Source organism: Phocoena phocoena, chromosome 14 (assembly GCF_963924675.1).
Source record: "Phocoena phocoena chromosome 14, mPhoPho1.1, whole genome shotgun sequence".
Classification (NCBI taxonomy): domain Eukaryota; kingdom Metazoa; phylum Chordata; class Mammalia; order Artiodactyla; family Phocoenidae; genus Phocoena; species Phocoena phocoena.
The window spans coordinates 12471513-12494684 of record NC_089232.1 but is presented as its reverse complement, the minus strand read 5'-3'; the positions used below and the strand labels follow the sequence as shown (position 1 = coordinate 12494684).

The window sequence follows — 23172 nt, the reverse complement described above, 5'->3', positions numbered from 1 at the left end:
CATAGGAGAAGCCACTGGATCAAGGAACTTACTTTGTGAAAAAAGTCATATATCAATAGACATCTGTCTGATCACAGCATCCATTAATCCTACCAAACACAATATTACACAAAGGAGGCTGCTTAGGTGTGGCATCTTGTAGACTTAGGAGACTCTCCATTAAGATATTCTGTATATTTTGAAAAAGTGACCATGATAGCAAGAATGAATAGGTTTGATCCAAGGGTGAAATTTATAGCAAGCTCTTTCTTTCATCATTACACACAATGACCAATTTGGGAAATGCCTGCTTCCTGTCATGCAATTTGGGGCCTTGCTGTAACAAAGTTTCTTATTCCTAGAAACTTATTCCTTCTTATTCCTAGTATATGTCTACCTGAAGATTCTGTAGGATATTCTAAAGCTGTATCAGTATGTGGTAATATATGTCCATAGACTGATAGGCAATCCAAATATTTACTATTTTGCCCAGGTAATTAGCTCTGCTACTCACGAAGTGATAGTTTTCGGCCACATATTGTGAGACTGAGAGAAATATGTCTGCACATCTGAACTGAGGGACACTGGAGACCACAGGAAAAATCCAGACAGTCATTCCCCCCAAATTCCCCTTTCAGTTTTTGAGATCATTTCATTTTGAGAATCTAGCCATTTGGGGTATTCGTGTTCCGTAGGATTCCTTTACTTATCTCACCACCTTGGCGCTGGTTTTGGTTTTATCTCCTCTCTGAGCCTGGAAACTCCGGGTGTTATCAATCTCATGACGGATCAGATGACTGTGGAAAAGTTTAAGTCCTACTCTTCCTACTTTCGCTTCCTTTTTCTCCCAGTGCATTCCACAATCTCTTTCAACTCAGTGATGAACTAGTATTTTCAAATAATTTATTGAGTCTTAAATTCCTCAGTTTGAAGGCTCCTGTCCGCTTACTTCTATATATATTTTCCCATACACCTTGAAACCTAATGCAATTGACACATTGGGATTTTCACTACACTTGCCATGGAGTCCATTTTCTTAGAATAGACAGTCAACTCTAAAATACTTCATTTTCTTAACGAGAATTAAGATCATGTTGTTTTGTTCATCCATTCATCCTTGTAATAATTCTATCACACTGTGTTCTGACACTTAAGTGGCAGGACCCCTTATTCGGTCAGATTTCACCTGGGTCACTACTGTAAATGAAATCTATGCCATGCATACATTTTATGTACATTTCCAACTAAAATACATTTTTTCATGTTTATTTTCAGTTAATAACTATGTCATGTGAAAACAGTGAACTTATTCATTGTTTGAAAACTTTTCTTATGACAATATACTACCAAATTTGTCATATCTAAAATACTATTTCGGTTAAATATTCTCAATATTGTTTTCAATTTGGGAGTAAAAAGAGACATGTCATATCTAGGTTTTTCCTGTTGTACATGCAGTAAACTTTATGTCCTCCATTATTCATTTTTTGCTGTTTATAGTCAAAGCCCACATTTGAAATTGCAAGCCTTTTCACTCAGAAAAAAGAGGCAAAAAAAAAAAATCTTTTGGCATTGAGATCTTTTATTTTCTGTGAATTTCAAAGAGCCTATTTAAATATTCAAAGATGAAACATATTTACCGATTATTCTCATTCATAGTCTCCCTGAGGACAGCTTGTGTAGAATACTTTCTGGAACATGGTAGAGGAGGAGGTCATCTAAGTATAAAGAAGTAGGAAGTTGAAAAAGAGGGAGAATACCAATTTACCAATATTACCAAAATTTATCCTGAGGAAAATATACCCCAGACTATGCATTTGCAAACGCGTTAAACTTTTGTTGCCATGTATTAGTGTCATTTGTCTGATTATTGGACTGGATGCGTTTAATTGACAAACGTAGACAAGGCAGAGAGGATGAGGTTGTCGTTTCCCTCAGTCTCCCTTTCACGTAACTGGTTGCTACAGGACACAGGACCCCCTACCTTCCCCTGCTGCTTCTGCCAGGACCAGGCCGTGCAACTGATACCTTAACATGTGGTGCCTGAGATGTAGCCGAGACACTCGTGGTCCAGAGCCCTCAGCTGCAAACTATTCCCCTGAGATCTCCAACATCGTCCTCTTATACAGACGCAGAGAACCTGCTGTGAGTTCCCCAGAGAAGGTGCACTTGGGGCAGCTGAGCAGCCGGAGGCGGGGAGGTTTGTGTTCAGGGCTGTACCACTGTGGGAGGAGCTTGTGTACCTTGATGACAGTAATAAACTCCAGCGTCCCCAGCCTCCACCCTGCTGATTTTGAGTGTGAAATCTGTCCCTGACCCACTGCCACTGAATCTGTCTGAGACCCCAGAGTCACGGTTAGAAACTTTATAGATCAGTTGTTGTGGAGACTGGCCTGGTTTCTGTTGCAACCAATTCAGATAGGTGTTTCCATTACTATGTACGAGGCTCTGACTAGACTTGCAGGAGATGGAGGCAGTCTCTCCAGGGCTGACAGTCAGGGAGAGTGGAGTCTGGGTCATCACAATGTCCCCACTGGATCCTAAAATCATGACAAAAAGTACCAAGTTCCATGAAAATATTAGCAGCCATTTTTATCATTTCCAATTCTTATTTATTTTATCTAAAATGCGACTTTGTTTTACTCTCATTATCTGTGCTTGTCATCTATACAACAAAATTGTACAGTCACAGTAATGAACCTGACATCAGCGAAGTGCAAAGAGGCCTCTAAACATTACCTACACCATCCCTACTTCCCTTGTCACGTCCTGAACAAAGACCAGGTAATTGTTTCTTCTGGAAACTTCCTCACTCTCACAGATCTAAACATCCCATGCCAGTCTGCAGGACAACTCGTACACATCTAACATGCAGACAGACCACACATGGTGAGCAGTGTTGCCTCCAAAGCTCATCCTCAGTCTCATCTCCCCTCCATCCTTACCTGGGGTGCAAAGTATTAGCAGCCCAAGGAGCTGAGCAGGGAACCCCATTTTCAGAAGCTGGAATTGATGAGTCCTGATAAGTCAGAGCAAGACTGGAGCTGAGCTTTTATCTCAGACTTGCAGGGGAAGGTCCTCCCTCGGGAACAAGATGCAAATCCCCTGGGGGGGGGGGCAGCTGTGTGGAAAGAGCCAGGGGGAGGGAGGGAGGGGCTCAACTTTGGGCAAGGTGAAATAAAGGTCTTCTGTGTTTAGATGAAAACCAATAGCAAAAGTCCTTACTGCTTGGAATAGTGGGAGGAAGAATCCCACTGTGAAAGTCCCGGTTGATTGCAAGAACACACTGCACATGGCTTGTGGCTCTAAGAAAGCATACGAGACCCTGAAGTGAAGACATGTGTGTCCAGGGTCAATATCCGGGAGGGGAACATTCATCTTGCTCTGATTCTTCCAGGCTGATCTAGATAAGAGAACAGCTCCTTCCCCACTAGTACTGACCATCAGAACTTTCTCCAAATAACTGCATAGAGTCAAGCTGTTTCAAGAGCTGTCAGGTAAGTGCAGTTCCCAGGTTACCTGTTTAAGAATGTTAGAAACAGATGTTAGAACTGGTCTTTTCTGGCACCGAGTGAATGGAATTTCAAAGAGCACTTAAGCCTAACAGGGAAAAAATATGTCTGTTGTTCAGAGAGTTGACAGTTCAGTTCAAGACAATAAGGAAAGGTAGGGCTTCCCTGGTGGCGCAGTGGTTGAGAGCCCGCCTGCCGATGCAGCGGACACGGGTTCGTGTCCCGGTCCGGGAAGATCCCACATGCCGCGGAGCGGCTGGGCCCGTGAGCCGTGGCCGCTGAGCCTGCGCGTCCGGAGCCTGCGCGTCCGGAGCCTGTGCTCCGCAACGGGAGAGGCCACAGCAGTGAGAGGCCCGCGTACCGCAAAAAAAAAAAAAAAGAAAAGGTATAAGAATTTTATGCCTAAGACAGTAAAATGAAATACCTGAAAACCAGTTTTTTCAGTCTGGTGCATATTCTATCATAATTCTATCTATATCTCTATCTCTGTCTCTCTTCATATATATATAATATATATATATGCCATATATAATATAAATATATAGGGCAGACGAATCAAAGGATTTTTTTGATGAAAAACTTCACTTGGGATGATGGAACAATGTGAAAAAAGCATTATTTTAGAATATATTTTTCTGAGTGGTGCTTAGAAAGACTTCCCCTGTTGACTCCCATCAAGTAGAACCAGGTCGTGCAGGATTTCCCGATTTTTGTCAGCTCTGTGTGAGAACCTAAGCTCCCATTGCCTGTGTGTTGGAAGCCACAGCCGTGAGTCTACGGTTCAAAAGAAGATGCAGTCTGTGCGAAGAGCAATGATGGATCCTTTATTTTAATGTCTCAGGGTAGCCTGTGTCTGTCATTGACACCTTCCTGGGCCTTTATTTAAGAACGGTCCATAGGGAACATGGTTCCAGGCCACCACTGCTCAGAGGGTCAGTCTGTTACACCAGCTTTCATCAAATAGGAAAACAATGTGACATTCTCACACGTCAGCCCGGTGCAGGTCGTGGTGAATTGAACGGCTCCTGAAAAATAGTGCCGACGTCAAATTGCTTTTGTCCTGAAAATAGAATCTGGAGAAGTTGAAAGAGTAGACTTTGTTGTCCTATTCAAGTTGGGGTAATTGCAATCCAAGCTAGACTTAGTTGACCATGAAGACAAATTAACAAATTAACTAGACAATTAACTAGTAAGATTCTACAAGAATGTTTGGTGTGCATATTCTCTGGGAAATACTCAAGAATAAGATTTTGAAACAATGCTGAAAAGATAACTGAGCAAAAATTATGTTCACCTTTAAACTCAGAACTTTATGGCAATAATATCATTTTCTGAGAAAAATCGTGGTGTAGAAGGACATGCAGAAGTACGTTATGTTCCATATCTCACTAGTCAAAATATTATTTACCTTTTTATTTTATTCTATTTCTTTAAGTTTTTGCTATCTTTGACCTGGTCTCTTTCATGATGCTAGCAAATAGATTCTGGGTCTTACTTCTGGCTTCTGAAGGTACCAAGACAAATAGGGGTTTCCACTAGGTAGCAGGCTGCTGTCCTGAAGACTCCAGCCCTTTAATTAACCATACAGTGAAAGAAGTCAAAAGATAAACATCTGAAAAAACAAACAAATATGAAGCAAAATGGAGAAGGTATTATAAATACTAAAGCTAGTTTTATACGATTCTTTTAACAAGTATTAAATTAGGAATTGTTTTTAGGCACTCTTACTGAATGAATTCTGTTCCCCTAAAAATTATAATGAAGTTTTAGACTCTAGGACCTCAGAATGTGACATTATTTGGAAAATATTCATTGTCGATATAATTAGGTAATTAAAATCTGGTCATACTGCAGTATGGTGGGCCTTTAATGAATATGACAGGTGGCCTTACAAGAAGAGGAGAAAGGACACAAAGACAGCAATACACAGAAGAGACCACGTGAAGACAAGTGATTGGACTTACGATACCACTAGTTCGGGAAGACCTGGGGCCACCAGAAGGTGAAAAAAAGGCAAGGAGGGGTCCTTACCTACAGGTTTCAGAGAGGGCCTGGCCTGGACAACACCTTAAATTCATACTTCAAGTTTGCAGTCCTGAGAAAGGATTCATTTCTGTTGTTTTAGGCCACCGAATTCCTAGTACTTTCTTACAGAAGCCTTAAGAAACAAATAAACCCAATAATGAACATGGAAACGTAAACTGTGGGAAAAAGTGAAAGTGAGAATTCTGTTGTGTTTTCTTTTGTTACAAATCAATTTTCCAGAAACCCCTTTTTAAAAATATTCTTTAAGATGGATGAATTTCAAAGAGAATTTGTCTCTTTTGTGAAATTACCAGAAAACTTTAAAAAATCTCCAATTATTATTTGTTGTATTATGACCAACTGTCCTAAAATATACAGAAAATGTAAAATCTCTTAAAAACTCATTCTTGGTCAGGAAAGTCTTTGAAATATTCCTTTCCTCCCTTCAGACAGAAATGATAAGACTTCTGATTCTAAAAGAGGCTCTCTGTCCCATGTATGTGACAAAACCATGTTGAGGCCTGTAAACAAAACTAACGAGCAGCCAGCACTAATCACTGCACACCACGCACCAATAATAAGAGTGTTTCAGGGTTGAATGAGTGACCTCCATGACTTCCAGGTGGGGAGCAGACCTCTGTGAGTCTCTAATTTTGACCACAGTCAACTGAACGAGGAAGGTCTTAGGCAGGCAACTTCACTGTACTTTTGTCTCTTGTCAGATACTATTAGCTTGAGGTCCTTAAAAGTGAAAGCCAGTGTCTGATATTCGTGGCCTGGGAAGACTGTCTTGTTGGTGTTTGAGTTTGTTTTCCTGCTGTCCTTTCTCTGCGGGATGGAGACTGTGATACTGTTACACACTCAGTGCAGGGTGTTCCATAGACGTTGCCACCCAAACAGCCCAAACCCATGGTGCTTTGGACAAGATTAGAGACACACGGAGGCCTGTTCACCTCCTGGATCCAAAGGGCTGTTCTCTGTGTTAACAGGAGAGAGTTTGTCCTTAAGGGAGAGTTGAGATCAGCCCACTCAGTAGAGGGAGTTCTCCGGCTGAAGGTGGGCTGGACTGGATCCTGAGCCCTGAGGCACCTGTGATTGGAGCTGGTTACCTTTCAAAACTAATAGCAAGTTCTCACCCAACAGAGGGCAAAGTCCATGGAAAAGCATTTTGGCTCATAAGGACCTCAGGAATGGCTCTGTGAATGTATTTATCCCAACCTGGAGAAGCAGGTTTGATTCCCTGCCTGACTTTTCTGAATCAAGACCTTACTCTCCATGTTCATGACAGAGTCTGTATCTAAATGTTTGGCTCGTTTTTGTTTCCTTTCTCTTGGAATAAAGATAAAAATCCCATAGTTAAATATAACTGATCAATAAGATGAGTGGGAAAATCGTGTGCTGGAGATGAAGACTTTTGTCTGTAAATGTTAAACTATGTTCTGTATCACACTCACCCACAGACTAACTGGACAAAGTAAGGCAATAATTTCATTGATTTGCCTGCCTGAGCTCTCACTGCCCTGTAAGTTCTTCACCTCCTCTGGGATCTTCACTCAGAGCTCACCCTTGCACTCCAAAGATGGTTTCCTTACAAGGCATAGCTTTTCTGGGTGTTTAATAATTTTTTCCACTGTCTACATGTGAGGTTTTTTTTGGTTTGACCTTGTAAGAAAGTCTAGGTCACTTGAGAAGTGGGGAGTGGAGAACAGAAGAAGATTCCGAGCACCAAATGAAAGATTCTAGTCTATTAAATTTTAGTTGAAGCTGCCTTTGGATAAGAGTTTAGAAGAGTCAACATGCAAATTTTAAACCTCTTCATTGGAGTATAATTGCTTTACAATGGTATGTTAGTTTCTGCTTTATAACAAAGTGAATCAGCTATGCATATACATATATCCCCATATCTCCTCCCTCTTGCATCTCCCTCCCACCCTCTCTATCCCATCTCTGTAGTGGTCACAAAGCAGCGAGCTGATCTCCCTGTGCCATGTGGCTGCATGGTAATCCAAGATCTCAAAGGATATAATTTTCTCCAATTTTTTATATAGATAAGGAGGTGTAACTGAAAAAAATGGAGACTCTAAGCTGAGAATTCTCAAATTCAATGCTTTTCTTACCTATTCAACAAGTTCAGGATTCTCGAAATTCGTATAATTTTGAAAAAGAGATATTCCATAGCCTCTGGAAAAAAACATCAAATTGAATCACGTAAACTGATATCTAAAATCAACTGAATTCTCTGTAACCAGTCCTTTTCACCTATCGTTAACATAAATGGAAAATTCAGAACATGAGAAACGCAAGGGATGAATGAAGTGTTTAGTAGCTATTCCTTATCTTAGAATAAAAATACACTGTCTGCATCAGTAAGGGAAAATGGTGATTTTCTGCCTTAAGGAAGTGTTGGCCTCACGGTAGTAAGCTTCATGTCCACTTAGTCACTGTTGACCAAGAGCGAGGGATCACTCAAAGTACAAATGCTCTTTGAAGAATCAATGCCCTCATCTTTTACTGCTTCCAGAAATTTGCATGTTGACTCTTCTAAAGCAATGACTAGACCAAGCAGAGATTAAGGGTCAGATATTAAAAATAAATACATGAATAAAAAATAAAAAATTAGATAATATCTGAGTTCCTCGGAGGAGACAGGAAGATATTATAAGTTTAAGAAGGAACTATAGGCCATGATAAATGACTGGAAACGTGCTTGCGCAGATCTTACTTACATTACATATCCTTATCTTGGTCAACTGGGAACATCCTCAACCCACAGATTGGCTCTCTATTCTGGAATCCTCACAGCCTTACGTGAAATTTGAGGCCGTTATTAGAAAGTATAGAACTATATTATTCCAGGGAATTGCACCAAAATATTTTATTATTTTATAAATGTAAAGAGGAGAACTCTTTGATTCTATTTTTAAAATAAAGCAAATAATTGCTGGTCACAATAATCCTGAATACTCCTCAACTTACAACACCTTTTTGTTTGGGACTGAATAATAATGTTTCAAGATTCAGTAAAATTATTTGTCTTCATATAAACTAAACTTCTAATGTTGGTCATAACAGGAGTTCGCTACACTCAGAACATGTAGAAAAAAGAAGAGAGGATGAAAAACATGTTACAAAATTTGTCTCTGTTAACATTTGCAGAGAAAAACGAGAACAGACAGAGATTTAGAGAGAGAGAGAGAAGGAGAGAGGAACCATAATATGAATTACCATCCTCCCACCATCAAAATCTTCAAGGTGATAGGCAAATAAAGACAAACTTAGGACCAGAACTCGCAACAGGATAGACATGTATGTGTATTAAGAATTTGACTTGACTGCCCCCTAGTGTCCTTATTTTTAAACCTCTTCATTGGAGTATAATTGCTTTACAATGGTATGTTAGTTTCTGCTTTATAACAAAGTGAATCAGCTATGCATATACATATATCCCCATATCTCCTCCCTCTTGCATCTCCGTCCCACCCTCTCTATCCCATCCCTGTAGTGGTCACAAAGCAGCGAGCTGATCTCCCTGTGCCATGTGGCTGCTTCCCACTAGCTATCTATTTTACATTTGGTAGTATATATAAGTCCACGCCACTCTTTCACCAGGTGAAAGCAGGTACAAGTACAGATAATAATCTCCATTTAAGCCCTCCTGACTGGAGCACCAGTCCAGAAATCGTGTGAAACCAAGACATCTGAAATGAGTTGGGGACACTTTTGGGGCTGTCGGGTGACATTCTGGTTGTTGCCTGTGGTTGATTTCCCTTTATTGGAGTTGCTGTCCAGATTATATTTCTGGCACAAAACAGCTGGCACCAAATAACACGGAAAAATTTTCCCCCATTGGTAAGAGAGCTGTCGCACGTGCCTCATAAACAGGACGGGGATGTACATCCCCTTCTACGGTGTTGAATATGTGTCTTTTTTTTTTTTTTTTAACATTCATTTTTATTTTATTTTTAAAGAAATGTGTTTATATTTTTTATTATTTTATTAAATATATTTTTAAATTTTATTTATTTTTGGCTGTGTTGGGTCTTCATTGCTGCGTGTGGGCTTTCTCTAGTTGGCGGCGAGCGGGGGCTACTCTTCGTTGTGGTGCGAGGGCTTCTCATTGCAGTGGCTTCTCTTGTTGCGGAGCACGGGCTCTAGGTTCACGGGTTCCCGTAGTTGTAGCACGGAGGCTCAGTAGTTGTGGCACGCGGGCTTAGTTGCTCCACGGCATGTGGGATCTTCCCGGACCAGGGCTCAAACCCATGTCCCCTGTATTGCCAGGCAGATTCTTTTTTGTTTGTTTGTTTTACATGACTCTTTTTTTTCCCACACACAAACACTGTATTTTATTTTTACAAGAGATAAACAAACTGACACCAAGCATTGTAAATGGATGACCACAACAAAAGCAACAATGATTGCAATTACCAAACACGAAACACTCATACTATGTCATAATATTGACATTCAGTCCAGTAATCCTCTACTGTAACACCTCCTTTACTTTGCAGTGAAAATTGATTTGTATATTTTTTTGCCTCTGAGTCCTTGTGGGATTTGTTTTTTATTCAAACAGAAAGTCACAAAAATTATAATCATCCTCATCTGTTCACTCAGTCCCATGTAATTAATTTTTTTTACCTTGATCTTTTGTTAGCACTTTTATAAATTCATCAGTTTTCAACTAGAGTTCTGAAAATACTTATTCATTCAGTTCAGCAGTGTAGTCAGTTACCAGAAACCTGTGCTTGTCAGAGTCTTTTCCATGAATTCCTTGAAGATGAAACCCTTTTATAGGAACATTTTTGCAAAAGCATCAGAGTACACCCAGAACTGTCTGTAAATGACAAAAGACTTAAAAATGACCACGGTTAAAGATTTGATGAAAGTTCATAATAATGCAATTGACAAGGAAATTTAGTTATTTCTGAGATACACATTTTAAAGTAATAACTAGAATTATGACTTATTATACCAGACCATATAAGATTTTTAGAAATTTCATGTAATGTCTGAAACATTTATATTCACATATTTCCAAACAAATAACCCAAAGAAAGTTTAGTATTAGTTGTTTTTTGTTTGTTTGTTTATTCTGGAGGTTCTTATTAGTCATCAATTTTATACACATCAGTGTATACATGTCAATCCCAATCGCCCAACTCAGCACACCACCATCCCCACCCCACCACGGTTTTCCCCCCTTGGTGTCCATACGTTTGTTCTCTACATCTGTGTCTCAACTTCTGCCCTGCAAACCAGTTCACCTGTACCATTTTTCTAGGTTCCACATACATCCGTTAATATATGATATTTGTTTTTCTCTTTCTGACTTACTTCACTCTGTATGACAGTCTCTAGATACATCCATGTCTCAACAAATGACTCAATTTCGTTCCTCTTTATGGCTGAGTAATATTCCATTGTACATATGTACCAAAACTTCTTTATCCATTCTTCTGTCGATGGGCATTTAGGTTGCTTCCATGACCTGGCTATTGTAAACAGTGCTGCAATGAACACCGGGGTGCATGTGTCTTTTTGAATTATGGTTTCCTCTGAGTATATGCCCAGTAGTGGGATTGCTGGATCATATGGTAATTCTATTTTTAGTTTTTTAAAGAACCTCTATATTGTTCTCCAGAGTGGCTGTATCAATTTACATTCCCACCAACAGGGCAAGAGGGTTCCCTTTTCTCCACACCCTCTCCAGCATTTGTTGTTTGTAGATTTTCTGATGATGCCCATTCTAACTGGTGTGAGGTAATACCTCATTGTAGTTTTGATTTGCATTTCTCTAATAATTAGTGATGTTGAGCAGCTTTTCATGTGCTTCTTGGCCATCTGTATGTCTTCTTTGGAGAAATGTCTATTTAGGTCTTCTCTCCATTTCTGGATTGGTTGTTTCTTTAATACTGAGATGCATGAGCTCTTTATATATTTTGGAGATTAATCCTTTGTCTGTTGATTCATTTGCAAATACTTTCTCCCATTCTGAGTGTTGTCTTTTCATCTTGTTTATGGTTTTCTTTGCTGCCCAGAAGCTTTTAGGTTTCATTAGGTCCCATTTGTTTATTTTTGTTTTTATTTCCATTGCTTTAGTAGGTGGGTCAAAAAAGGTCTTGCTGTGATTTATGTCCAATAGTGTTCTTCCTATGTCTTTCTCTAAGAGTTTTATAGTGTCCAATCTTACATTTAGGTCTTTCACCCATTTTGACTTTACTTTTGTGTATGGTGTTAGGGAGGGTTCTAATTTCATTCTTTTACCTGTAGCTGTCCAGTTTTTGCAGCACCACTTATTGAAAAGACTGTCATTTCTCCATTGTATATTCTTGCCTCCATTGTCATAGATTAGTTGACCATAGGTGCATGGGTTTCCCTCTGGGCTTTCTATCCTGTTCCATTGATCTATATTTCTGTTTTTGTGCCAGCACCGTACTGTCTTAATTACTGTAGCTTTGTTGTATAGTCTGAAGTCAGGGAGCCTGATTCCTCCAGCTCCATGCATGGCCACAGGCAAGACCTTGAGAATCGTCTGAGGTGCTGCAGGCAGCTTGCAACATCAGCACACCCACCCCTGGGCATCACAGACAGGCCACATGGTTTGGTTACAGCCTGTATCTCCAGTGGCAGATATGTTCAAGCTTCTGTGGGAACACCAGGGCATCACTTATTTCTAATAGTGCTTCACTTAGTATCACACTCCCCAGACTTTAAAAGGGTATAGTTTAGACTCACATTCCATGTATTAAAAAAAAAATCCTTGCTTGCAAGATGTAGACTTGGTTTTCTTTTGCTGAAAGACCTCCAACCAAAGTCCTCAGGTATAATCATCTGTCCTATATAAATCAGAAGAGGCATCATCATGTCTGTGCCACTGGCACTGAAGAGGGGCAGGAGAGTTAAGAGTGCTGTTCCTGCCACTTCTACCAAAACTTCTAGCCACATTCAAAAAGTGGGCGCATCTCAGAAATGTTCCCAGTGGATGGAGGCGGCAAGAGCAGCTGGGGCAGTCAAGCCTCACACATCTGCATCCCCTAGTGGTTTATGTTCTGGTTTGTAACACTGTGGGAGGTGTTTCGTCATACTGTTGACAGTAATAAGTTGCAGCATCTTGAGCCTCTAGGCTGTTGATGGTGAGGGTGAAATCTGTCCCAGATCCACTGCCACTGAACCGGGATGGGACCCCAGTTTCCAAACTGGACGCACCATAGACCAGGAGCTTAGGAGCTTCCCCTGGTTTCTGCTGATACCAGGCTAAATATTTGCTAATGCTTTGACTGGCCCGGCAAGAGATGGTGACTCTTTCTCTTAGAGATGCAGACACAGAGGATGGAGACTGGGTCATCTGGATGTCACACCTGGCACCTGAGATTGGAAACACAAAAAACAAATATCCATGTTATTACTAAGTTATAAGAGGACTGCCCTGTAGGACCAGGCAGTAATGACCACACAGGCAGAGTAAATTCCTAGAGCTCTCCGTCCTTACCTGGGAGCCAGAGCAGCAGGAAGCTGAGGAGCTGAGTGGGGACCCTCATGTTCACTCTGTGTCCTGACTGGGACTGATTTCTGCACAAGATATGATCAGAGCATTAATAAGTCTCCAGGGCAGTGGGTTGTTCTCCAGTAACATGCAAATCAGTAGCGGATGGGGCAGAGCTGGGCACAGCTGCAGGGATGGCCAATCTCAATAACATCGCACAGGGGCCGTGTCTCCCAGATGCCCAAGTCTGATCAGAGCAGCTCAGATTTAACTGCAGACAATGCTTTTCTCCCTGGAGGCCAGAGACTTGAATTACTCTACTGTTCTTTTGTTCTTTCCAATGTTCATAACACGATTTTTTTTTTTTTTTTGCTACCTTTCCATCTAATATGGGTTCTCTCGTGGATGATATACTTCAAGAAGCTGCAAGAATTTTTACACGATCTCTGCATTTGGTACCCGGGGATATCATTGAAGCTAGAATGTCTTCTCTGTTGACCTGATTCCCTGATGCTTTTGGAGTGATAAATTATTATTAGAGAGCTAGAGCATAGGGTAACCACAACGTTTCCCATCCGTATTTAACGATGCGCCAGACCCAGACACGTGCAGAATGTGCAGGGTCTACCGATGTTGTACAAAAATTTCTCTGAACTTATTATAGGGAAAATACCTGCAGAGCTCACACAGAGCCAAGATTAGTTGTTTCCACCAGGCAGAGCACAAAGTCTCATCATTTGAGAGACGTCAGGTTGCATGTTCCAAAAGGCTTTGTGCCAGTAGAGGGCAAAATTATCTGTATCCTCGATGCCATTCAGGTCTTTCCTAATAAAGATTAAAAGCAAAATCCATTAGACTCAAACAGTTTCAGCCAACAAGGTTAGATATTGCTGAAGAAAAGATTAGTGACTTTCTCAATATAAAGTATCCACAATCGAGCACGAGGAGAAAAAATACAATAAAATGAGCAAAGCATTAGTGAGCTGCAAGCCAATTTCAAGCAATCTATTGTGTGTATAATTAAAGTCTTGAGAGGAAGAAGTAGGGACAGGAGTACAAAAGAATATCTGAGAAAATATTGTCTACAGTTTTCCACGTTAAAAAGAATCACAGCCAGGGCTTCAATAATTAAAAATCAAGATCAGGCGAAAACCTGAATTCAGTGGTTGAATTTGCAGAAGGCTGAGAAAAAGCACACAACTTACCCACCGCTCCCTCTGGGGTCCTGGCTGTAGTTGCAAATAAGTTTCTAGCATCTGAATGGCTGGGGGAATATCAAGAAATTATCTTCAAAATGAAAACACAGCACTCATAACAAAAAAATAGAGTCAACACTAGTTACTCTTCTTTGGGTTCTGAAAGTTACATGTATATTTTGGAGTCAGTGGTCTGACTGATTACTTAATAACTTGTAAGGTTGCCATTTCTGAGCGAGTCCCAGAAGAGAAGACTCTGCACTAAGTACAACCTGCAGTGGACTTTATGACCTAGTGGACCAGTGAAGCTAAAGTGCCTGGGCTTAGATAGGGACAGTGTATGGAGGCTGCAGAAAGCACGGGAGAAGCACAGTTCAGATCTCCAGAGTATTGGAATAATGCCATAATCCCTTCTGAAGATACCGATTCCCTTTTTTTTTTTTTTTTTTTTTTGCCTCTCACTGCCGTGGCCTCTCCCGTTGCGGAGCACAGGCTCCGGACACGCAGGCCCAGCGGCCACGGCTCACGGGCCCTGCAGCTCCGCGGCATGTGGGATCCTCCCGGACCGGGGCATGAACCCGCGTCCCCTGCATCGGCAGGCGAACTCTCAACCAATGCGCCACCAGGGAAGCCCCCAGTTCCCTTATTTTGATATAGGTTCTGATTTGCTATTAATTCCTTGTAGAGACTACATGCTGTCTATAGGCCCAAAAGGAGCCCAGACCTGAGTTGCTCTTTCTGAATTGAGTGGTAACTGACCCACTAGTCTATAAACATATGCATACAAAAGAGCATTCTATCATCAGGTAGAAGTGGGATATTAAGGCCAGGGCTTGATTCTGTCCCCCAGGCACACAGGATTTACCCATTGTAGGTTGTTCAAACTCTCTTGGCACCAACACTTGCAGAATTCCCCCTTTTCTCTCATGCTGTACCTACAGACTTCTGTGGATTCCTTTTAGCAAACTGATGGAAGAAGAAAATAATTCAGATCAAATTTATGTCATATATGCTTTCATCTTTTCAAAGTAGATTTTTATAGCATTGAAGCCTACTTTAAGAATAGTGGGGTAAGACGGAGCAGGAAGAAAATATCTCAGTGGGCAGGACTTGGGGTTATGTGCTCTAATCCACTTTGCCTTGCACAGAGATAACCTGTGTCAGAGGTCTTTACTAATTCAAGAGCAGTGATTAACAGTTTGGCCAAATGGTCAGAAGATTGGATTAACCATGACTGCAAGGTTGGTGAGAAGTAGATCTAAAGCAGAGTTTTCAAATGCATCTTTTGGGCTGGGCACATTTCTTGGAGTGCCCCTTAGTATTTTCAGGTACAGAAGTAAAATTTAACAGTTAATAGAAGATTACAGTAACACAATACATAAACGTCAAATTGGTTAATCCATTAATGAGTAAAAGATTTGAGTTACTATACACCGAAGGGGTTGTTGTATATGGCAGTGGGAACATGGGTAGTGGATAATATAAAGTTATAAATGTTAACTATGGCTGACTTGGTACAATGGGAGAAATAAGAGCTCTTATCTATATCTATATTTATGTGTCTATCTATGTATCTATCATGATTTCTCACCTTCTTCTGAGAGGCAGAGGTAAGAGGAAGGATACATGCAGATTATGGGTATTTCATGTTGGATTAAATAGTCAGGAGTGCTTGTCAGGAGAGCACCTGCCCTTGTCCTGTCTCTGAGTGAATTATGTCTCCCTCTGCTGGTGATCTAGAGTTGAGACACGTTAAGATTTTTTCTACAACCTTTATTTATACACAATAAACCGCACGTGTTCAGTGTAGACAATTCGGTGAGTCTGGATATATACACTCATGAAATCTTTACCACAATCAAAGTTTTAGACATATTTTGAAAATTTCAAAATTTTCATCACATCCCGTTGGGTATGTTGTTGTTTAGGATTTTACATTTTATTTTATTTATTCATTTTTAATGATAATACTGAAATCTCCCCTCCTAACAATTCAGTTCATTATATGGTCCTGTCACTTTAGGCACTGAGCTGTACGGCAGCTCACTGGATCTCACTCATCTCAAAGCTGAGACTTTATACTCATTATTTTGAAAAGGTTTGTCCATGCTTGATCACATGCAGAGCTGAGCAGGAGAATAAAAACACACAAACGAATACAGTCTTCTGGTATAGTTTGTGTTTATCTAGAGTAAAAGCAGTTCGCATCCTCAGTTCTCCCCCAGGACAGTGTTAATTCTCTTTTTCTCTGTCACAGTGAAGGCTGAAGAAACTTTGATTGTCTGGACATTCCGCAGTGTGTCGTATAATGCAGGACTGGATTGATGGCATCACGTTCATTAGACTTGACGGGCAAGAAATTGCCAGGACAGTAAATGACTGGTAAAAATATACGTGCTCCAAAAAAAAAAAAAATATATATATATATATACGTGCTCCAGACAATGCGATGTAAATCCTACCAAAATTCATGGGCTGCCAATCAGTGGATATGGCAGGGGTCCAGATGCCTGAGGCATCTCAGACTGGCACACGTTATCCAGGGTAAAGAACAAGAAATTGAACCTTGTCCTCCTACCACCGAGGGTGAGGCAGAGCGTTTGTGGGCTCGGTGGAATGTTGACACAATACATTCCACACTTGGGTACAAGACACCACCCATTTGTGGCTCACACAGAAAGCTGCCAGGTCTGAGTTGGCGCAGGGAGGAGAGGTCTGTGCATCAGGTTCAGGTCATGATATATAAGTGGCTGTGTCACTTGGGCCATACGATCCAGTACATATGTTGTTGCATGATACATCTGTGATAGATAAGGATATTGTGTGTACATTCTATAAACTGTATAGAGCTCACATCATAGATTTCTAGGGTTCTAGGGCAAGACCGTGCCACCCTCAGGAAATTTAAAAAAAGAACTATACAATGTTAAAAAATCAGCTCTCAGAATGTCAGGGATGCTTGCTAGATACAGCCTTGGAAGTGAAGTAGCTTCGTGATTGAGTTTTCCATTATAATCTGGTAATTTTCTTTTTTCTTTTTTTGCGGTACGTGGGCCTCTCACTGCTGTGGCCTCTCCCGTTGCGGAGCACAGGCTCCGGATGCGCAGGCTCAGCGTCCATGGCTCACGGGCCCAGCCGCTCCGCGGCATGTGGGATCTTCCCGGACCGGGGCACGAACCCGTGTCCCCTGCATCGGCAGGCGGACTCTCAACCACTGCGCCACCAGGGAAGCCCTCACCACCATTTTTAATCCCACCACATAGAAGCCAAAGAGCAACTGTGTGTGTGTCAACTAGATTCTCTTTGTGTTTCCATTCCTGCAGTCTTCCCACACTTTAAAATTCTTAACTTTTGTGGAAAAAAAACACCTCATATCATTCTGTATTCTTCCAGTGTTCTACAGGGTAAATTCTATGCCCTACAGTTTATTTACTTTTTAATCCCTACTTTTGGAATTTTAATATCTCACATTTTCTTTCTGTGAAAGGTAATTGAGACAAATCAGATATGTTTAGCATTAGGCTATTTTATGGACTATGGATTTACAATCGACTATTTAGACACTCGTAACCCCAAAGTCTTACTGATGTTCTCAGCTAACTCCCCCTGAAGACAGCTGTCTAGAACATGGTAAACAAGTAGGAAGATATGTAGTAAAAAGGAGAATCAGAAAGTGGGGAAAGTGGGGAAAAATATTCTTGAATATTATGACATGTTATCTTAAAAAATATATCAAAAACTGCTAAACCCATTATGTTGCTATAAATCTGCCTCAGTTGTCCACCTGTTACACTGACTACATTTATTTGACACCTACCTGTACATGAGGGAGGGAGAAGTAGGATGAACTTTCACTCACCTCTCCTTCCTCAGGTCTGTTTGCTCAGAGGGCACTTAGACCCTTCCGTTCTTCTGCTGGTTCTGTCAGGCAAGGCTCTGCAGCTGATGGGGCCTTAACCTGTGGTGTCTGTGAGGAGTAGAGGAGGCTTTCATGGTCCAGAGGCCTCAGCTTCAAACTACTCCTCTGATTCTCTAACATCTTCCTCTTACACTGACTCAGAGAATCTGCCTGCCTGCTCCCCAGACAATCAACATATGTGGGCAGCTGGGCCACTCGGAGAGGGGTGTTTGTGTTCAGGGCTGTACCACTGTGGGAGGATCTTCCATGCCTTGCTGGCAGTAATAAACTCCAGCGTCCTCAGCCTCCACCCTGCTGATTTTTAGTGTGAAATCTGTCCCTGACCCACTGCCAGTGAACCTGTCTGGGACCCCAGAGGCCCGGTTGGAAGCTCCATAGATCAGAAGCTGTGGAGACTGGCCTGGTTTCTGCAGGTACCAATTCAAGTAAGTGTCTCCATCACTATCTTGGAGGCTCTGACTGGATCTGCAGGAGATGGAGGCCGGGTCTCCAGGGATGACAGACAGGGAGAGTGGAGTCTGGGTCAGCACAATATCCCCCTTGGATCCTAAAATAATGAAAGAAAACAACAAAGTTCTGGACAAAATTTATGAAACAGTTTCAGAATTTGTCTTCTGTTATTGACGTCAGGCTATTTTTTTTTTTCTTTTTGATTCCGAAGAATACCCAAAATACCCAATTTCAAAAAGAACCCAAGATTTACGATGCAAAGAGTTCTCTAGACGTCATGTACACTTGACCGCTCTTTCTATGCCACCATCTTCACCAGAGGACAGACACTGCTTGTTCCTTCCAGATTCATCCTCATTCTCATATCACTAAACATCACATGTCTTTTGCAGAGGGTATGGTATGCATCTAACATGTGGACAAAGACACATGAAAAGCAGTGGTGCCCCCAGAGCTCACCTTCCCACCCTCCTTCTCATCTCCCCTCCGTCCTTACCTGGGACCCAGAGCATAAGGAGGCCCAAGAGCTGAGCAGGGAACCCCATTTTCAGAAGCTGGAATTGATGAGTCCTGATAAGTCAGAGCAAGACTGGAGCTGAGCTTTTATCTCACACTTGCAGGGGAAGGTCCTCCCTCGGGAACAAGATGCAAATCCCCTGGTGGGGGAGGGGGGCAGCTGTGTGGAAAGAGCCAGGGGGAGGGAGGGAGGGGCCCAACTTTGAGCAAAGTGAAATAAAGGCCTTCTGTGTTTGGAATAAAATGAACACCTAAAATCCATACTTCTTGGAATAGTGGGAAGAAGAATTCCACTGTGAAAGTCCGGATTGATTGCAAGAACCCAGTGTACGTGGCCTGCGGCTCTAAGAAAGCATCAGAGACCCTGAGGTGTAGACATGTGTGTCCAGGGTCAATATCCGGGAGGGGAACAGTCATCTTGCTCTGATTCTTCCAGGCTGATCTAGATAAGAGAACAGCTCCTTCCCCACTAGTACTGACCATCAGAACTTTCTCCAAATAACTGCATAGAGTCAAGCTGTTTCAAGAGCCGTCAGGTAAGTGCAGTTCCCAGGTTACCTGTTTAAGAATGTTAGAAACAGGTGTTAGAACTGGTCTTTTCCTGAGACCTCATGAATTATATTTCAAAGACCACTTAAATCACAGGAACTTGACAGTAAAATGAAATACCTGAAAACCAGTTGTTTTACTCTGGTGAATAATCTATCATAGTTCTATGTCTCTCTCTGTCTCTCTATCTCTCTCTGTCTCTTTCTGTCTCTGTCTCTGTCCCTCTCTCTCTCTGTCTCTGTCTCTCTGTCTCTCTCTCTCTCTATATATATATATGTTTTGTACATACACACACACACACACATATATATACACATATACATGTCAGATTAATCAAAGGAAAAAATTCACTTGGGATGATGGAACATAATGAAAAAACAACGATTTTATATTATTTTTTCTGAGTGGTGCTTAGAAAAACTCATCTCCTGTTGACTCTTTCTCACCTGGTAGAACCAGGTCCTGCAGGGTTTCCTGGGTCTTGTCAGCTCTGTGTGAGGACCTAAGGTTCTCACTAGCCATTATGTAGGAAGCCACAGCCATGAGTCTACATTTCAAAAGGAGATGCCCTTTCTGAGAAAAGCAATGACTGGATCCTTTATTTATTTTTATTTATTTATTTATTTTTCCTTTTTTGCCGTACGCGGGCCTCTCACTGTTGTGGCCTCTCCCATTGCGGAGCACAGGCGTCAGACGCTCAGGCTCAGCGGCCATGGCTCACGGGCCCAGCCGCTCCACGGCATGTGGGATCTTCCCGGACCGGGGCACAAACCCGTGTCCCCTGCATCGGCAGGTGGACTCTCAACCACTGCGTCACCAGGGAAGCCCTGGATCCTTTATTTTAACGTCTCAGTGCAGCCTATGTCTATCATTGACACATTCCTGGGCTTTTATTTAAGAATGGTCATTATGGAACACAGTTCCAGACCACCACTGCTCAGGGCATCAGTCTGTCACACCAGCTTTCATTAAATAGGAAAACAACACGACTATTCTCATGTGTCAGCCTGGTGCAGGTCATGTTGAATTGAACAGCTCCTGAAACATAGTGCCAATGTCAAATTGCTTTTGTCTTGAAAATAAAACCTTGGAGAAATTGAAAAATTTGACTTTGCCATCTTATTAAAGTTTGGATAATTTAAATCCAAAGTCAGACTTAATCGACCAAGACAAATTAACTAATACGATACTATGTAAGATTCCACAAGAACATCTGGTCTGAATATTCTCTGGGAAATATTCAAGAATAAAATCTTGAAACAATGCTGAAAAAATAACCGAGCAAAAATTATGTTCATCTTTAAACTCTGAACCCTATGGCAATAATCTCGTTAACGGAGATCAGCCATGGTGTAGAGGTACAAGTAGAATTACATGTGTTCCATATTTCACTGTTCAAAATATTATTTCCTCTTTCATTTTATCTATTTCTTAAAGTTTTTGCTTTCCTTGACCTGTTTTTTTTTTTTTTTTAATGATGGTAGCAAAAAGATTCTGGGTATTACTCCTGGCTTATGAAGGTACCAAGACAAATAGGTGTTTCTACTAGGTAGCAGGCTCCTATCCTGAAATTCCAGCCCTCTAATCAACCATGTAGTGAAAGAAGTCAAAAGATAAGCACCTGAAAGAAATACAAACAAATATGAAGCAAAATGGAGAAATTGTTATAAATATTAAAGCTACTTTTATATTCTATATCCATGACTCTATTTCTGTTTTGTAAATAAGTTCATTCGTACCATTTTTTGAGGTTCCACATATAAGCGATATCATGTGATATTTGTCTTTCTCTGTCTGAATTACTTCACTTAGTATGATAATCTCTAGGTCCATCCATGTTGATGCAAATGACATTATTTCATTCTTTTTCATGACTAAGTAATGTTCCATTGTATATAGGTACCACTTCTTCTTTATCCATTACTCTTTTGATGGACATTTAGGTTGCTTCCATGTCCTGGCTATTGTAAACACTGCTGCAATGAACACTGGGGTGCATACATATTTTTGGATTATGGTTTTCTCTGGGTATATGCCCGGGAGTGGGATTGCTGGATCACATGGTAGTTCTCTGTTTAGTTTTTTAAGGAACCTTCATACTGTTCTCCATAATGGTTGTACTAATTTACTTTCCCACCAAAAGTGTAGGAGGGTTCCCTTTTCTCCACACCCTCTCCAGTATTTATTGTTTGTAGACTTTTTGATGATGGCCATTCTGACTGGTGTGAGGTGATAACTTGTAGTTTTCATTTGGATTTCTCTGATAATTAGTGATGTTGAGTATGTTTTCATGTGCTTTTTGGCCATCTGTATGTCTTCTTTGGAAAAATGTCTATTTAGATCTTCTGCCCATTTTTTTTTTTTTTTAAATTTCCCTCCCTCCCTCCCTCCACCCCCGTTTTCTTCTGCCCATTTTTTGATTGGGACGTTTGTTTTTTTGACATAGAACTGCATGAGTAGATTGAATATTTTGGAGATTAATCTCTTGTCAGTCGCTTCATTTTCAAATATTGTCTCCCATTCTGAAAGTTGTCTTTTTGTTTTGTTGATGGTTTCCTTTGCTGTGCAGAAGCTTTTAAGTTTAATTAGGCCCCGTTTGTTTATTTTTGTTTTTATTTTCATTATTCTAGGAGGTGGATCAAAAAAGATAGTGCAATTTATGTCAAAGAGTGATCTGCCTATGTTTTCCTCTACGAGTTTTATAGTATCTGGTCTTACATTTAGGTCATGAATCAATTTTGAGTTTATTTTTCTGTTTGGTGTTAGAGAATGCTCTAGTATTATTCTTTTCCATGTAGCTGTCCAGTTTTCCCAGGACCACTTATTGAAGAGACTGTCTTTTCTTCATTGTATGTTCTTGCCTCCTTTGTCATAGATTAATTGACCATGGTTGCATAGGTTTATTTCTGGGCTTTCTATCCTGTTCCACTGATCTATGTGTCTGTTTTTTATGTCAGTACCATACTGTTTTGCTGACTGTAACTTTGTAGTATAGTCTGAAGTCAGGGAGCCTAATTCCTCCAGCTCCATGTTTTTCTTTCTGAAGGTTGCTTTGGCTATTTGGGGTCTTTTATGTTTGTTAAACTTATAATTAATAATTAAAGTTATAAGACGATTATGGTAGATCAGAAAATATGTTACTCCGATTGAGACTGCAGTCTAATTCATCATGTCTTGAATCAAGTTGGGTCTAGGGTCTCACTTTGACAAACAGAATGTGATGACAGGAGCCCTGTGCCAGTTCTGGAGTCTAGGTCTCAAGTACCTTGCAGCTTCCACCTTCCCTCTTGGATATAAGAAAGCTGATCTAGCCTATTGGAGGATGAGAGGCCATGTGGAAGAGAACTGAGGCCCCTCAGCCAACAGCCAACACTGACCACCAGATATGAGGTCAGTGAACCAAGCTCACTGCTCTGAGACTACCAGCCCTGCAGGGAATGGGACAGGCTCTGCAGGACACAGGATAGGAGGGTGAAGGCTGGGTTTACACACAGTGCCTGTGGTCTGGTGACAGCTCCTCAGTAATTATCCCCTTCTTGATAA

The 23172-nt window shown here is 41.1% G+C and overlaps 1 protein-coding gene and 1 gene segment (V, D, J or C); both read right to left on the bottom strand.

Annotated features, from left to right (window-relative positions):
• The window catches only part of LOC136133810 (immunoglobulin kappa light chain-like), an 81213-nt gene extending 68159 nt beyond the window's left edge, over positions 1 to 13054 (bottom strand). The window contains exons 1-3 of the mRNA XM_065891181.1: positions 13006 to 13054; positions 12602 to 12881; positions 3574 to 3579 (exon numbers count right to left, since the gene is read on the bottom strand). Coding sequence (XP_065747253.1) covers positions 3574 to 3579; positions 12602 to 12881; positions 13006 to 13054 — 335 coding nt within the window. The remainder of the gene's footprint in view (positions 1 to 3573; positions 3580 to 12601; positions 12882 to 13005) is intronic.
• A 5275-nt stretch (positions 13055 to 18329) lies between these two features.
• LOC136134176 (immunoglobulin kappa variable 2-29-like) lies at positions 18330 to 20151 on the bottom strand. The segment is given in 2 exon segments: positions 18330 to 18661; positions 20076 to 20151. Coding segments are annotated over 2 exon segments (408 nt in total).
• Positions 20152 to 23172: the final 3021 nt, after the last annotated feature.